Consider the following 16976-nt stretch of genomic DNA (forward strand, 5'->3'; position numbering starts at 1 on the left):
AACACCAGATGTCCACTGCTGAGAAAAATTACAGATGAGTAAACACTCTTCTAAGGTAGCATAAAAATCTATTAACGCTGGTTCTGGCGTGCCTGTAGACTGTCTGTGCTCTTGGCCCTTTGTGCTTCGTGCCATACAGAGATGAAAAATGAGTGACTGCTTATTCCTGTCTTCCTCTGGATGGGGATTATTCAACAGGAATAAGCAGTCACTCATTGAAGTGCTTGAGTGTGAATTTAATCACTGGATTTAATTTTAGTTATTGGCACGCATGGATTTGATTGAGGGCAAAGTCGCAATAATGTTAGAAGTAATGGGGGGGTAAGAAGGGGTATCAAGAGTTCATCTAGTTCTCACCCTTTCCCCTCCAGCAGACCATGGTTTTTTACAGTCACGCCATATTTTCAGACCCCAAACAGGCTGTGTTCCCAAAGCCTTGCCTGTTTTTTCCCAGCTGTTTCAATCTCCTGGGAATAAGCCCTTTCCACAGACTTTGCTATGGTGGCTGTACCTGATGAGTGTGACCCATCTATTTGGGAAAAGAAAAAACTTTCCGTGGTGGATAATTCACCTTTTGTTTGAGCAAGCTATTGGAGTGCTTCGCTAGTCACTGTCAAGTTTTTCCCAGTGTCTTACCTGAATTTTCCGTGCTGCGGTTTAAACCCATTACTTGGCCTTTTCTCACTGAGAAAGATAATTTATTCTCCCTCTCCGTTGCCTTTGCAACAGTTTTCACATATTGAAGAAGTTGTCATCCTCCTTCAGCCTTGCCTGTGTCCTGCTGTACTCCACTCTTGCTTTCCTGTGCATGGGTGTTTCTGAGCCTCCTGGAGCCCTGGCTTGGCCCGCTAAAACCAGCCATGCAAAACCCTGAAATGTTTTATGCCGCTTTAGTGAGCTGAATTGGCTTACTAAGAAATCAGCTGAACAGGATCATCCTTCTAGGGGGAAGCATTTCATTGTCTTCAACTCAACTATCTTAAAACTTTACACTTAGGTATGGTGAACCCTTCTGCTATCCATACCATTATTCCATCTTTTGCAACTTTTCAGTGATTCCTCGGTCTTTTGTTTGGAGGATGCCTCCACAGTTTCTGTGACTGACAGAACCTCACTCAACTTCAAATTTGTCACATGGGTTTTTTGTGTGACTCTCAGTGCTCTTGCATCGTCTTAAAAAGATGAGTGAGTTTATCTTCTCAAGAATCCTTTTGAGACTTGGAAATACAAGTGCAGAGAAGCAGAAGACTTCAAAGATCCATCTATTCATGCTCCCAATTTGAGAATAGTAGAACCGAACTTTCTAGAGCCCTTTTTATTATGTGTATTTGATGTTCACAGCAGGTAGGTCAGAGGCTGGTAGATAGCTGGTGCTGTCCTAATGGACAGATGGCAAGGAGCAAGTTGTTAATTTACACCTTACTCATCCAGATATTGGACTAGCATTAGAATTCAGTGCTGTAACTTTTAGTCCTGTGCAATCAGGCCATAATTATTTGCCTTATGAGTGAGGGAGTGCCCGCAGCCCCCAGTGATCTCGGTCACAGTTGTGAGTGCTCAGTGCTGCAGAAAATCAGGTCAAGTGTCTCGCTGGGTGTCCGCAGAGTGAGGAGCAGTTGTGTCTGAAGAGCCTGTAAGAATAACAAAGGGAAGGCAGGCTTGTGTTCATATGCTCAGTCCATCAGATTTATTTTTATCTTAAAAAAAAAAAAAGGCAATTGCAAATTAAAAAGGATAAAATTTCTGTTCTTGAGCAAGCCGTATCTACAGGCAATCCTTTGCATGAAGCATTTGATTAATATCTTTAGTGTTAGCCATCCTAGGCATTATAAGAAAGCAGTATGTGATAAATAGTTAAAAAAATAAGATGATCAAATAAAATTGTCTGAGTGATGCGTGACGTTTGAATCAACTACACTATTACAAGCATGGTTAAAAGATTGTATCGGCTTTCCTGTGTAATCGGAGTGTCAGTGCTGCGGCACAGGCATGCACAGTGCAGGAATTAGCTGCTACCTTCTGGAAATAGTAGCAGAAGATCATAAAAACTGATTGTCTTTGGCAGTTCACACATTTTTTTTTTATTTTTTTTTTTTAGAGCCTGAGAACTAAGTATAGAAACGTGGTAGTATGACTTGGAGGTTTTTGTCATTTAAGAATTTTATTCCCAGCTCAGCAAGAAGTGATTTGTGTAACCTTTTGGTGTGAGGTCTGGCATTCGTAATTGCGAAGAGCACAGACTAATATTGCACACCAGAAAGTGAGAGTTCAGATTCTTTTTCTGGCTGAGTGAGCAGGACCTGTCTAGGCTGGAAGTGTTTGGTGAGGGGAGGCAGCAACAGCTGTTCTGCCTGTAGAGTCAGTTCTACCCATTGGTGCAACTGTGGAGGGCAACTGAGGAGACAACTGGGATTGAAGGCAACGTTCAATGGACAGCTAGGGGTTGCCATGAGATAATTCTTGTTCCCACATGGATGTGTAATGCATCTGGAAATACATTTAAAGAATGGGGAAAAAAAGAAACTTTAGCCAACGATGATGGACATCTTCTAAACACTTTAGTTTTTTTGTGCACAGACTCACTTTGTTGTTCTTGGCCTCAGGTTTTCCTTGTATTATACGCATTACCTCTGTGAGCTTTTTTGTTTGTTTTATGTATTAATTCCTTCTGGGGAAAAACCAATTGTCCATCCTCAGCTTGCTGTTCTGATAACTCCATCCTTCTGAAAGACCCCTGGCTGAACCATATGCCGGGCTGTTCAAAATTGTGCCTTTACTGCAAAACAAAGTATGTCTGTGTCTCTCTCCTACTGGGGAGCCCAGCGCTGAATGTAGTGCTCCAAATCTCTCTCCTCAGCTCTGAGCAGAGAGGGGGAGGTCACCTCCCTGGGTGTGCTGTGCCTGCAGCAGCTCAGGAGATGCTGCTGGCCTTTGCGGTGAGGGCACATTGCTGGCTCGTCTTCAATTTGTTATCCACCAGGATCCTGGGGTCGCTTCTGGAAAAGCTGCTTCCCAGACAGTCCGTCCCAAACCTGTGTGTGGGGTTGTTCCTCCCCAAGCACAGGGCTCTGCGGTTCCCTTTACTGAACTTCATGAGATTCCTGTCTGTCCCTGCTCCAGCCTGTCCAGGTCCCTCCGGGACGGCAGCACAAGTGTCTGGTTTATCAACCTACTCTCCCGTTTTTTTTGCTTTTGTTGTTGATGTGCTTTTGCAGGTTGGGAACTGCAGGCCCTGCTGGGTACGAAATGGATAACAGTAACAGCAGAGACGCTCGCTTGGGAGAGGGAAGCGGAATAATAATATTGATCTGGCCAGCATGTTTTTGAAGGATGTAGGAAACAAAGCATCGCCCTGCTGCGCTAGCCTGGTTGTTCCCAGTATTACCTCCTCCTCTCATGGTCAGACTGGATTAAGAATATTGCAGACCAGGCATCGGCAGAGCTGGTTAGGTACTTTAAGTAATGAAGGAACTCACTAGTGCTTAGTGTTAATTTTTCCATCACTTGGACTTTCAATTTTGGCTTAAATACTTAGTAAAGTGTGCTAATGTGAAATTAAGATTTCGTGTTCAACTTCAATAAAATGATCTTCAAGATAGGCTAAATAAGCGTTGTGTCTTGTTTGGCCTTACATGATACTATGGATTTTCAAACTCAGGTCAGGAAGAGGTGATTTAATTTGGCATTCAGTTCGAATAGCTGCTGGGTCAACAGGAATTAATTTGTTTAAAGCACTAAACTTGTAGTAGAAATAAAGTTTATGCTTATAGAAACACATAATCCAAAGCAAACAAAAACCTGTGAGTGATGAAGAACACATGACAGCATTTGGTAAATTTTTTACAGGGTTGGTTCCTGATGACTGTTTTTCCTAGTTCTGCAGGATTTAGAATTTACTGCAGGATGTAGAATTTTCACTTTGCAAATGGGATAGCTGAGCAGGAAGGATTTAAGACTAGAATTTATCTGCCTGCGTGTAAGAGCCTTTTTTTCTCTCTCACCTTGTTGATGAAAACTTTTGGAGCTCTGCCTCGCTGTGCAACGTGCTGCCTTCAGACAGGATTGCCGTTTGCTGCTCGTGCAGGCCTTTTCCTGGCTGCCAAACGCTGTTGTTGGGCAAGAATACTGAGGGGACAAATCTTGTCTCTAAGCTGAATTTGAAAAGCTCGAGTTTTCCATGGCTTGTTTTATGGTGCAGTGCAAAGGCATGACATACCATCGTGTATTCTTGGTTCCTGACCTCACAAACAGTACGTTTGGGGTTCTCAAATTTCCTTTGGGCCCTAATGGGATGGAGGGGTGTACTGCTGCTTCAGCAATTCTCAACCTGCAAGAGAAGGGGTAGCAGGGAGCACTGAGGGAGAAAGCAAAGTCATTTTAAATGGAAAATGAAATCCTGGCGTACAGGCGTTACCCATGAAGTAGTAGAAGATATTGCTCTGCTAGTGTGACCTGCTGTTTGAGGACATTGCGCACTCGGATGGGACAAGGTCACTTGGTCAATAATGAAAGGATTTTGAATGAGAGTCAGTCAAATACCAGTTATCTTTTATTTTGGTTATCTTCTAGGCAATGGAATTAATAGTGATGTAACTCATATTGCTAAATTTAGTAGTTGGGTTTTTTGTTTGTTTCTTTTTATTTGTTTGTTTGTTTTAAGTTTTGGTTTCGGCTTTATAAGGTGTAGGCGCTTAGTTTGTAACAAGGCTAGTGGAACTTGATTTGGCTGTTGCTACCAGATAGTTGCCTGGAACAACCCTGTCAGGTTTCAGGGTTCCTGTCAATCTGGTTGTTGGGTTATGTTTGGCTAAAATGGGGAGATTCCTTCAGCACCAGAGAGGCAAATAAATGATCCAAAGACTGCAAAAAAAATATAGATAGATTTTTCTTGTTAGTAGAAACTACAGAAAATACTGATGGAATGCACGTATCAGATTTATTGTTTAGAATTACAGAGCCTTTCTTAAAGCTAAGCATGATATGAGATACTTATTGAACAGAAACTATCATAAAACTGACGACTTACTCGAAAAGGTTTTTTAATTATTTTCTTTTTTTTGACAGAAGCAGTTTTATGTAGTGGTCACTATGTCTGCCCCGCTTATTGTGCATGGTTAAAAAATAGAAGCAAAAAAAGAGAAACATTTACGTGTTTTCCTGTTGTATGTTTCAGCTGAACGGTGTCTCCTACTGCCTGCTTTATATTCTTCTACAGGACACTTTTAACTATGCTACCACAAATTTTATGTCATCTTACAATACAGATGCGCAGGCTGAAAAAGCTGCAAACATGCTAAGGTCATCAGATTATTTTTTTTTTAAACTCCTAGAGAGAAGCAGTTGACTGCTTCTGACACAACTATATTGTGTTTATTTTATTTTAAATAAGCCAAAATGCAAAATATGAAGTGTTCCTCCTCCTGCTTTTCTCTTCCCCAGGATAAAAGTGACAAAATGGGAATCTGTCTCAAGCTTTCAGGATTTTTCCTCAATGACTTTATTCTCAAACTGAATGAGACAGAAAGGAGGAGAGTTTAATTTTCCTGTTTATAAGAACATCATCTCTAAAGACCAGGTGTTTCTTTTATTAAAACCAGGAAAAAAATGTGACGTTCACATTTGTGTAGTCTGTAAGGATCAATGATTTTTCCACAGTTGTCAAACTTAATTTAATTGCGTGATTAAATGGAGAACTCTGTTCCACACGCATACAGCTTTTCATTAGTCACTATAGTGCTTTATTTTCTTTCCAAACCAAGCCTAAGCAGTATGGGTGATAATTTGCAACTGGATTTTGGAAGCAAGCGGTGTTTCTGTGCGCGTAGAGGAATGTTACTGTTGAGGGAAGGTGCAAGGCACTTATCCCAAGACTCTTAAGGATTTGAAAGAGGGGAGATTTTAGATGAGACTGCGGAAGCAATTCTTTGCTGTGAGGGTGGTGGGACGCTGGCCCAGGTTGCCCAGAGAAGCTGTGGCTGCCCCATCCCTGGAGGGGTTCAAGGCCAGGTTGGACGGGGCTTGGAGCAGCCTGGTCTGGTGGGAGGTGTCCCTGCCCAGGGCAGGGGGTGGCACTGGGTGGTCTCTAAGGTCCCTTCCAACTCTAACCATCCTGTCATTTCCTGACTTCAGCTGCGTATCTGGGCTGAGGCAGGAAGAGTGAGCACCCAGAACGTCCCAGCCAGCAGGACGTACTGGATGCATGTGAGGGACATGGCTGACTTGGATTCTTACGGTGTCACTCCATCCAATGTAAGACTCCACTTCTGGTCAGTGCCACGAAGTGTGTGGGATTGTGCCTTTTCTTTTGGGCTTCTGGCTCCGAGCTGTTCATTTTCCAGCTCGTCAGCATTGACAGTTCTCGTATTTTAGCACTCTCTTGCTTAGCCTGTGTTAGGTGCCTTGATTAACACAAAATAGCGGAAAGGCAACTTTGTTTTCTTCTTCATGGTCCAGTGTGGGCCTGACCACATACAGATGGATCTTTTCCAGCTCTGTTTTGCAGTTTCCTGTTTAGCATAGGGAAAATATGAGAAATCTATGAGAAAATACCTTGCAGTTCCCTGTGTGTCAGGTTGTCTGCCGTTACCACCGTGTCAAGGCTGTGGATCCAGCTTCCTTGGTTCTTCAGTGGCTTCTGAATGAAGCACCTCCCCTCTTCTCCTTCTGGCTCTTTGTACCCTTTGCTCCATACTCTTTTAGGCCAGGACTTGCTTTTCAAATCCGTTGTCTCTGAGCCAGTGTGCTTTTCCCTGTGTGTGAGAGCACTTCCCTAGAGCAGTTGTATGCTGCTGGTTACTGCATCTGAGCATGCACAGAACAGCAGTTCTGAAGGGTGATAACTAATTTAAAAAAGAAAAATAAAAAAAAAAGAAATTCCATGCCACTGTTCTGCAGGATGCCTTAAACATCTGTGGAAAATATCTCACATGAAAGGCATATAATTTTTCTTGAACTTCTTTTGAAAGCTCTTCTGAAAAATAAGATTGATGCCCAATATCCTTCTAGAATTAGGCAATCTGAAGATCCAAGCTGGATGGGTTTCCTTTGAGGTGTGGTGCACATGAGGGAGCATATGCAAGAGTGTGTGTGTGAGTGCTTGTGTGGGAACAAAAAATATACTTTGTTCTTCTGTTTTAAACAAAGGGAAGATATTGCAAAAATGTGTACATCTAATTGTCGTGGCAGGAGGAAAAAGTATTTGCAGAAGCTTAATCAAAAGCTTTCTTCTTCTATTTCAGGATTTCATTAAGTATTTGTCTTATGCCTAGATATTAGTGCTTTGTGACCATCAGAGTGCACGTTGTTCCCACTGTAGTGACCCTCTCCATTGCAGAGATCTGAACGTTCTTTTTTTTTTTTTCTTGGTATAGGAAATCAGCTCAAACCTGAATTCGGTCTGAGGCAATGTTTGTTTGTGATGAACTCTTACAGGTGGCTGAAATGGTTGCTTGCTGTTGCTGAATATGGGCATGTCGTTCCCCAGTTAAGAGTAATTGCATCCTTTAAAACATGGTAATGTCCAGTGTCTCTAACACAGAAACAATCGTATGGAAAGAAGTTATGGAAATCGCACATCATGTAACATTTTTGTTCCTGAAGGACTCAGACTGACTTGTGTCCTATAGTGAAGCTGGAGAGCTTGTACACCAACCTGCTATGTTGGCCGTGGAAAATGACCCCCTTTAAACCGTTAAAGCCAGAGCGGTAACTTCTCATTCCAAACGAACTTCTCTTTTGTTAACATTTGTTTTGCAACAAAATGGCTTGCTAATGATCCAGTAGAAAAAACGGCCAATGCGATGGCAGTAAATACTTAAAAGTTCAAATTTATTGATGAGACACTGTAAGTAAAACTGGTGGTAGCACAAAGTAGTAAGTACTGGAAGAACTAGTTGTACGCATCTGGGAGTCTGATTGGGACTGGAATAACCACAGGCAAAACCACCAGTTCATGCTGTACGGTTATGGTTTGGGTAAATAAATACCGGTGTGTATATAGTAGGATGGAAAATCGTCCTTTACATGTTGTACTGTTCCACTGGTGCAGTTTTATTTAGATCCTGTGTTTAGGGCTAATCCCGTTACCTCTTCCTGGCTTGATTTTCCTGCTGCCTTGTGCAAAGCTGGTAGAGCACAGAAAAAACTGTCCATTGAGAAGAAATAAAATATTTAAATAAAAGAGATTTAAAGTAACCTGTGTTTTAAAAACATGCAGCTAAGTCCTTGGTATTCATTGCCATTGCCCAACCACAGTGGGTTGCAGCTATTTCTGTTACCCCAGGATCTGTAAAAGGGAAGAATTAAACAAATCATTTTAAGTCTCTCCAGAACTTGCATTTTCGGGAAGAATGAGATAGCAGCTCTATGTTTTATTACATCAAAGATCGGTGCATGTGTCACATTGTGCCATTGTTTAATGGTGAAGTCACGTCTGCTGTCATTAGTCAACTCCTTGATCAGTCTGTCAGCTAGCGGGGTGTTAGGAGGGGGTATAGTAGTACCACAGATGCAGTCTAGTTTCTCTTTAAACTTACAACTCTGGTTTCATCAGGTTAAAATACTTTCTGTTGGAGTTAGACGCGGACACAACTTCTGGCTGTCTGTGAAATTCAGTCACACAAAACTGCGAGCCAGTGAGTCTGATGGAATAGGTGTAGTTCCGTTCAAGGGAATGTTATCGGGAATATTATCTTGTACCGGTTTTGTGCCTAAATCAAAATCTGTATGATTTTAGGTGCAGATTTTGTCTTGATTCAAAACTAGGCAACACTGTCTCTCATGAAACCAAACTTTTGTCTTGCTAGTTTAGTCTGTTGTATGACTAGAAAATAAATCCCTTAAATCTAGATTATCATGTTCTCTGGTTCCTTATGCTTATGTACTTACGTTGTTTATTTACATTTTCTCAGAGTTCTGCTTGTGTTTTTACTGTAGAGTTACTGTAAACAACTATGGGAGGTAATGCAAAATACTTTGAGTAATTAAAAACAAAAAAAGGGTAGTAAAGTTGCCTAAACAGAATTGTAAAAACTGAGTGCAAGTGTATGATTAAGCTGTCCTGGGAACATCTGTTCTAAATTTCATGTGGTTTAATAGTGATGCTACTTCAAAATTGACCAGTTTTGCTTACAGTGCTTTTTAATCAATGTATGACTATTTTGGAATCACATCTAATACTTTTTTTTTCCCCTCTCTTTTACAGACTGGACTTTGACATTCTTTTCATGAAAGAGGTTTCCGAGTAGTTGTCTTATAATAACTTTGAGAAGAAGTTCTATGTAGCTCTTACTTTCAAGAGTGCTGCAAAAATGATTACTTCAGATTTGCCAGTACTACAGTGAGTACATGTTTCTCTGTGTATTTGAAATCTTCATTTTTAAAAGGTAGAAGTAAACAGAGAGGTAATCGTGAAGATGAAGCTTGAGAGAAGCGCAGATTACTGTGTCTGTTCCAGGCCTCCTGTGTTGTCATATGCTGAAAAATAAAATACTTCACCTAAAAGATACTTCTTCATGTGTATGGGGGTTTAACTTTGCTGTGAAAAGCAAAACAAGATCTTTGCTACTTTATGCTTCTGAATGTTGTGAGACTTCAGAAATGTGAATGGGTTTTAGTCGTAATTGACCATATTTGTATATTCCAGTGGTGTACTCTGGGAGATTCTGTCACGGCAACCGTGGGAAAGGGATATTCCCATTCCCAGTTCAAGAAGCTAGATGGCCTTAAGAAGTGAAAGAAACTGCGTAGAGTTTAAGGTTAAAAAGTGCACATTAATAGATTTGGTAACTCTGCACACCAACAGAAAAACCTAAGGGACATTAAAGATGTCAGTGTATTGTTTAATCAGGAGAAGATTGTGAGCCACCAATCTTATGCAACTTTAAAAAAGAAAGGAAACATGTATGGTTTTTTTTTTTTCCGGTAGAGCTGGGAATCACTGTGTGAAGTATTGGTGAGATGTCCTCATCAGTAACTTATATAGTTTTGGTTGCTCCTAAACAAAATGAGATCTTTCTTTTTATGGGAAAAAAAAATCAGCATGATTTGCATGTAAAGGTTTTGAGGCTCTCCTGAGGGCTCAGAACATAAAGTCTAGGGTGCACTAGGGATCAAAGAAAGTGATACCCGCTAATTCAGTAGGTCCCAAGCAGACTTTCTTCAGAAAGGAGCCTGGCTAAGGGTGAGAGAACCTGAAGCAATCTTTGGTTTAGGGGTATTAGCTTCACACATTTAGATTTGGGAAGCCACAATCAGGTTCCACGCAGAAAAAGTCAAGATTTTCTTTCTAGCTCTTAAAAAAGCAGCTTTGAAGGATTATTATAATCTGCCACTCCGTATTTCTACTTTTTCATAACACTTTCTAATCTTTTCAGCTACCCCCTTTAAACAAAGTGTCCTAAAGACAATTAGATATATTAATGTACTTTGCTTAGGACCATATCAAATATTCCCTCCCAAATTCTTCTCTGAGGGAAGATGAAAGGCGAAATCTTTAATCTTTCTGGATTTATAGAAGTGGCTTCAGAATGCAGTGAAGACAGGATTTTACTTATTGGTGTTTCAGATGTAGGGGAAGAAAACCTCTGGTGTATTTGACCTGGGTGACTGAGTGTTATGAGTCTTCTCTCAATGGGATGACTCACGGTTGCTGTGAGGCATGTTCCTCTTTAGATTTTGAAGATCAGCCATGAGAGCTGATTCATCCATGATTCATGAGCCTGTGCATTTAGCCGTTTTTCTTCATGAATGCTTTTCTTCACAAGGCTGAGCCTGGTGGTAGCAATTACTGAATTTATCTCTGCCAGAACCTCGAGCCACCTCAGCAACACTGATAAAAGCTTATAGAAGCATCTTTATGTACAAAACCTGATACGTGAACATCATTTTTGGTGTGGTGTGTTTTTAAGGGGGGGTGGTATAAGCTCTATAGCTAGGGCTTTATGTAATAGTAGAAGGAAGGTAAATTTGACTTATTTTGCAGAGACTTGAAATTTCCTGTGTCTATGGAAATATGTCCTTCAGAAGCATGACGTGGCAAAGGGCTGCCCTGTAGTCTGTCAGTTCTTCATTACTGTATGGCTAGCTATTATAACTTCGGAATAATATCCAGAGTTTTTAGGAGAGACGCTGGAGTTACCGCCAGTTTTCTAGGATACTTAAGCCACCACAGAAACCAGAAAGAAAAGCAGAATGAATTTGAGCCCTTATCACTTGTCCGCTTTCCTCTGCCCACCCCAATCTTGTGGGTCTCCTACACTCTGCCAAATTCTCTTGTGTCCCGTGTCAAAGGTGCCTTAGAGAGGAAAGGTTCAGCCCCCGGCACTGCCACCCCTCCTCTTCTCGGCTGAGGCAGGCCTCCTCAGGCACAGATTGTTTTCCCTCCCAACAGCTCCAGGAAGGATAAACTGTGACTGAGCCGGAGTTTTCCCCTCAGGTGACTAGGCACACACATGTGAAATAGGGGTAGGATAATTCCGGCCTGTTAAGACGTGGCTGACTGCCACCAGATAAATGACTTCCTAGCAGTTCCGCAAGATGCGTAGGGAATGAGGGAGATGGACGCTGGCCAGATGCTCTTTTCAGCGAGCGTTAAAAACCTGAGCGTGGTGCAGGCAGCTCGGAGATGCCTTACTCCTCCTCTGGGCTCAGAAATAAGGAGAGCGGGGGGTGTGTGTACCCGGGGCGGCTGTGAGGTTTGACAGAAGGTGGGAGCACCGCTGCCCAACACGAAGGGACACAAGGCCGCAGTGGAAGGGCCTTTCTGTGGCCTGCACGATTTGGGCAGAATTCCCTGCTGCTTGAAATGACGTTTATTTTAATGTTAAATCAGTCAAGGACCGTAGGCTGCCCTTCATCCTGCCCCCCTACTCAATGTGAGGATTGAAGGGAACTTACTGTCTGATGTTTTCCCCTTACTCCTTACCCGCTTACATATTCCTTGCTGCAAAGAAGTCTCCTCTCTGCCTCACTTATTGTTAGGTTGAGATTTGGCTTGTTTGATTTCAAACATTATTTATGAGCCGGTTGGCTAGATCACTTTACCGTCAAAGGAGAGAAAGGAAAATTTAGTGTCCGATTTTGGACACCAACCTTAACTTGAGGTATATTGCACCTTAAGATTTTCTGTTTTCTGCATTGTGTATGTCTCAAATTTAGATTAGATGAATCTCACCCTTTACTGTACTGATTTATTGAGCCTTTCCCACAAGGTTTCCATCAAACCAGAGAAATTTTACCAGAAAAATACCGGGGAAGCATGGTTATCGGGTTGAAGACAACAGTCTGTTTAAGACAAACAGGAGAAGGTGGTTAATAATTAAACTGGTCCTTCCATATGGGGTGTTCTGAATCAATTGAAATTTCCAGAACTAAGTACACAAATCTGAGTACATTTTGGTAGACCCAGGCAGAGGCTGTAGCAAAGGGGAGTTCTCTGCAGACTAGATGCATGCACAATAGTAGTATAGGTCAATTTATTTATATTGCTCTAGTGCTCCAAGAGAAGTGTTTGAGCCATTAGCCTGGGAGAACTGATGAATCTGCTTTTAATAGAGAAAAATCTTTATCCTGGTGATATTAGGGGTGTGGGTTTGTGAGCCAGCAAAGCTACGGCATTTCCCCGGGAATGGGGGTATTGCTTAGACCACACCATGCCTACAGTTTTTCCAGTAAAGATCTGTGTAGACCAGAGAGAAGCTTATTTTTTTTTCTACAGAGAGCAACAGATAATGGCTTTAATTTCTCTACAGCAATAGAAAGCAGCAGATATTTTTATGTAGTTCCTCACTGCTGTGTTCGAAAGTTATTTAAAAAAAAATAATAATTGTCATTGTGAGGCTATATGCATTTTTGTCAAATTGAGTTGCAGTGTGATGGCTGGGCTCTAAGGAAAGGCTGGATCCATCCATCCGCTGTAGGCACTGTGTTGCTTTTCACTACTATGGCCCTATTTTACCAAATCACTTTGAACTGTGTGTGTGGAGTATCTTTTACTTGGTTTTAGGCTATTTAGGTTTAGGTTATTTTAAAATTTTTATTTTTTCAAATTCATAGCTCAATATTGAGTTTTTCAAATTTCATATTTTATGAGGCAGAAAAGCTACTTCTCTTTAACTTTGTCACAACGAAGCTGCATTTTCAGTATTTTGCAGAGATACTCTTTTACAAGTGTATGATTTGGGAACTCAGTTGTACTTGAATACTGGTTTTTAATCTAGGGTGCCTGGCTTTCTGGGGTGTGTAGAGTATTTGAGATAATCTGTTGAAGTTACTTTCAGAAAAGGAGACTTGTGTATGTTCTGCTGCATTCTAGCTTTTGTAAAGGATTCTGTGAACCCCTTGGTGGCTTTGTGCTTGCAAAATGGAAAAGGTTGGAAAATAATGTCTTAATATTAGAAATTTGTCATAGTTCTGCAGAATACTTGGGTTAGGGGAGACCTAGAACAATACAGTAATTTCAGTAAAGGGAAGTATCAGAACATTGTTGATTCTGATACAGGGATGTTTGTATCTTTCTGCGTTATTTAATAGCTTTCTTGGTGATACAGCACATTTGTGAAGTATTCCTGATTTATAAAACAAAATAAAAAAAACAAGACCCCAGACAATGTGGAAGATCTATATAGATCTTGGCTTGCTGAAGCTTTTCAGTTTCTGTAAACCAGATCACTAATGTCATCTTTTACATTTGAGGCTGTATAAAATAATGGAATAGGTCTGATTTTCACCTTCCTCTTCCACAAGTTTTATAGCAATTTAACTCCTTTTAATTCAAGGAAATCATATTGAATTTAAAGGAATCTCTGATTACAGCTAGACTTGACCCATCTTTGAGTAATCTAGGACATTATTACAGTTATTCTTTCATGTACAGCGATCTCATGGTGGTCTCGTGAACTAAAAGTAAAGCACATCAGTAACACGTATGGCTTTGCTTCTGGGCTTTTCTTGGGCCAAACCTAATGCCTCAGAAGATCAATTACAAGCTGAGTTTCTCCAAGCAGCTGGAGAAGTACCTGGGCACCTGGCTTGTGGGAGGGGGCAGAAACTGGGGTAGTCTTTTTTTCCCTACTTAGTATGGTCTAAAGGAGAAATGACTGAAAAATAATACTGTGGTCTTCGCTGCTAATAGCTGTTGAGCAATGTCATGGGTTTTTTTCATTGTACAAGTGAAAACGTTTTTCTGACTGCAAGAATCATAAATGTCTTCAGATCAAAGTGAGTCTGGTTTGTGCCTTATGGTCAGTGTTAATCCTCTCTTTATTAACAGCTGCACAATGCCATTGTCTTCGAGTGCGACTAAAAAGATGCTTTAACCCTAGTGGGAACTTGTGTAACTGTACTAATCATGCGATGGCTGGATGGGGCTCCAGTTTGTGCTCTCGTGGCAGGGAAAGCAGCTGGGAAGTAGTTACTGAGAGCAAAAGAAAGCTGATACTAGTGAATACACTGTGGGATGGATATGTCAAGAATGTGCTGTTTAATATAGCCAGTTTTTGAAGTGTAACATGGTTTTAAAAGAAGCTGTTAATTTAAATAACTTCCAGTCTATAAAATGACTTTCCAGCCCATAAAAAGGTAAGGCTTTTTGCCAGGGCTAACAATGCTTAGTTCCTTAGTTTGCTGAATAAACGTGGCAAGCCTTTTAATGCTGATTTTTTTTTTTTTTCTGTCTTAGGACTAAATATTTAATCAGTCAGTTATAGATTACTTGTTGATTTCAAATCATTTTAATTTATCTAGTGTTTTTCCCCCCCTAGGGATTCTACAAATGAAACTACTGCACATTCAGATGCTGGCAGTGAGCTTGAAGAAGCAGAAGTCAAAGGAAAAAGAAAAAGGGGCCGTCCTGGCAGGCCTCCAGTATGTGTAATTTAGTTTTGTTTTGTTATGCATCTATTTAAAATTGACTGCAAACTGTTTTTCATCTAATCATCTTGTGGTCACATAAATAGGCTTTTAATGAGCCCTGTGTCAAACTTTATGAAGACTTGTAGTATGAAATATTTATCAGATTGGTATACAAACAATACTTGGAGTGTTTAAAAAGGGACATAAAAATGAGCTCATAATAGTTATTATTTCTTCTTTCGCTAGTTACTTACGTGAACATTACAATTTTGTTATTACTGTCATATTGCAACATTCTTCCAGACAGGAGAATAATCTCAGTAAGCACAACCACTTTCTGTTTTAAAAGTTGTAATGGATTCTAAGTGGCAAATGACATTCGAGCCATCCTTTTAGTGACTGATAATCTCTTAATGTGAGCGGAAGAGTTGCAGCATAGTACTAGCTAAATGCCTTAGAAGATCTATTAATGCATCTTAAAAATTCATGTAACTGACATACACCGTGTCCTACGTATAGTTTGGGAGCTCCCAGCTGTTCTCTAGCGTACTGCAGCACAGCATATTGCTGTGTAAGACTTGCTGTTCTTCAGTAGTCCTTGCCCATTGCTGGCTTGTGAATGGGAACATACAGGAACAATTCTCTATTACACACAGTATTTAAGGAGGCTTTCTCTTTTATTTTCATTTATTTTATAAAATAGCCAATTCATTGGAAAATACAGAAAAAGTTCTATGTGTCACGTTGTCCTTCATTTTAGTTCTTCAGGGTCATCAGCTGTAGTTCTTGATTATATCACTTGAAGCACACACTGTGGAATAAGATTTTTGGTGGGAACTTGTGTGTTTGCTATTAATGGGTTTGATTCTCCTCTTAATGTTTGTCTACGAGTACACCCCCAGTATGAGGGTGCTCTCTCTCTATATAGCACTAGTAGATTGAGATATTTTTTTAACCTAAGACTTTCCACCCTAAGTCTAGCTCTTTAAGCATGGGCTGGCAAGGCCGTAAGAACAGACAGAACCAAGTGTTCCTCTCAAGAAAAACAACTTCTCTTCTTGGCATGCTGGCCAAGCTGGAGCTAATTCCTTGTTAGTATTGGTTTTTAATTTGCATCACAGTTTCTGGACTTGCTTTGGGAGCCAACATTTAAAATCCTGGGCTTTTCTGGGCATGTAGTCTTCCTTTTTGAAAGCTTTGGAACAGTTTCTTATGGTGGTGCATATTCTTCATCAGATGGACAGATTTGCTCACAAATGTGGAGCTTCTTTACAGGAAGCCTTAAAGAAGCATGTAAAGAGAACAGGTTGTGTGTTTATATAACTTGTAAACAAAGGGCAAAATCCGAAATACCTTAAGAATATCTCACTAGTAAACGTATGAGTTTTTACAGCTCTAATAAAAAAACAAAACAACCCGAGGATGGTGCAACAACGTGATAGCTAACCCAGAAAGTTGTCAGAGTGTGGGAATTTAACTTAAAGCATCACTAGTGGTTATTTTGTCCCCACCACACGTTACTGGAAAGGAAAGGTGAATGTTACAGAAGGCCTTTCGCATCCCTTTGTTTGAGCTTAGTGGTAGCTCCTGTGGGAATATTCGCTGAAGGACTCTAGTGGTGCTGCTATTGAGTTTCTACAGGAGCAATTGCTCGCTATGCTTAGAACAGCTCCAGTCCCACGGAGTGTACATGATCATGAAGTGCTGAACAGCCAGAGGAAGCAGCCATTGCTGCATAAAGCGATGGGCTGTGAGCTGACCATTGCTGCTAAGGAGTAAGACCTCAGGGTTATCAGAGATGATTCCATGAAAGCATCATCTTAATGCCCAACAGGGGTCAAAAAATCCAAATCCAGTCTTAAAACTCTGAGGAAGAGAGTAGGGAATAAAACAAATACTCTGTCCTTTATAAAACTGTGGTTTGCCAGAATTTGGAATATTTTGCACAACTCTAGTTTCTCTTTCCCTCTCAACCTCTTCCCCAAAATCTCAGTGAAGGGTATATGAGGACTAGAAGAGAAACAATGATGGTCAGTCATGGAATGGGGCTGGGAGGGACTTCAGGAGGTCTCATTGCGGCCTCCTGCTTGGGCCTTTTCCAGTGTGGTCTTGAGACCCACCAAGGC

The 16976-nt window shown here is 40.9% G+C and overlaps 1 protein-coding gene across 12 annotated transcripts in view; it reads left to right on the forward strand.

Moving 5' to 3' along the window:
- STAG1 (stromal antigen 1) overlaps positions 1–16976 on the forward strand; it is a 200902-nt gene that overhangs the window by 33943 nt on the left and 149983 nt on the right. For 11 of the 12 annotated variants that reach the window (XM_054206620.1, XM_054206619.1, XM_054206621.1 and 8 more), the window contains 2 exons: positions 9203–9337; positions 14760–14862. In XM_054206620.1, coding sequence (XP_054062595.1) covers positions 9309–9337; positions 14760–14862 — 132 coding nt within the window. In that variant the 5' untranslated portion in view covers positions 9203–9308. The remainder of the gene's footprint in view (positions 1–9202; positions 9338–14759; positions 14863–16976) is intronic. The other variant, XM_054206630.1, reaches the window with a different exon arrangement.

This window comes from Rissa tridactyla, chromosome 6 (assembly GCF_028500815.1).
Source record: "Rissa tridactyla isolate bRisTri1 chromosome 6, bRisTri1.patW.cur.20221130, whole genome shotgun sequence".
Classification (NCBI taxonomy): Eukaryota; Metazoa; Chordata; class Aves; order Charadriiformes; family Laridae; genus Rissa; species Rissa tridactyla.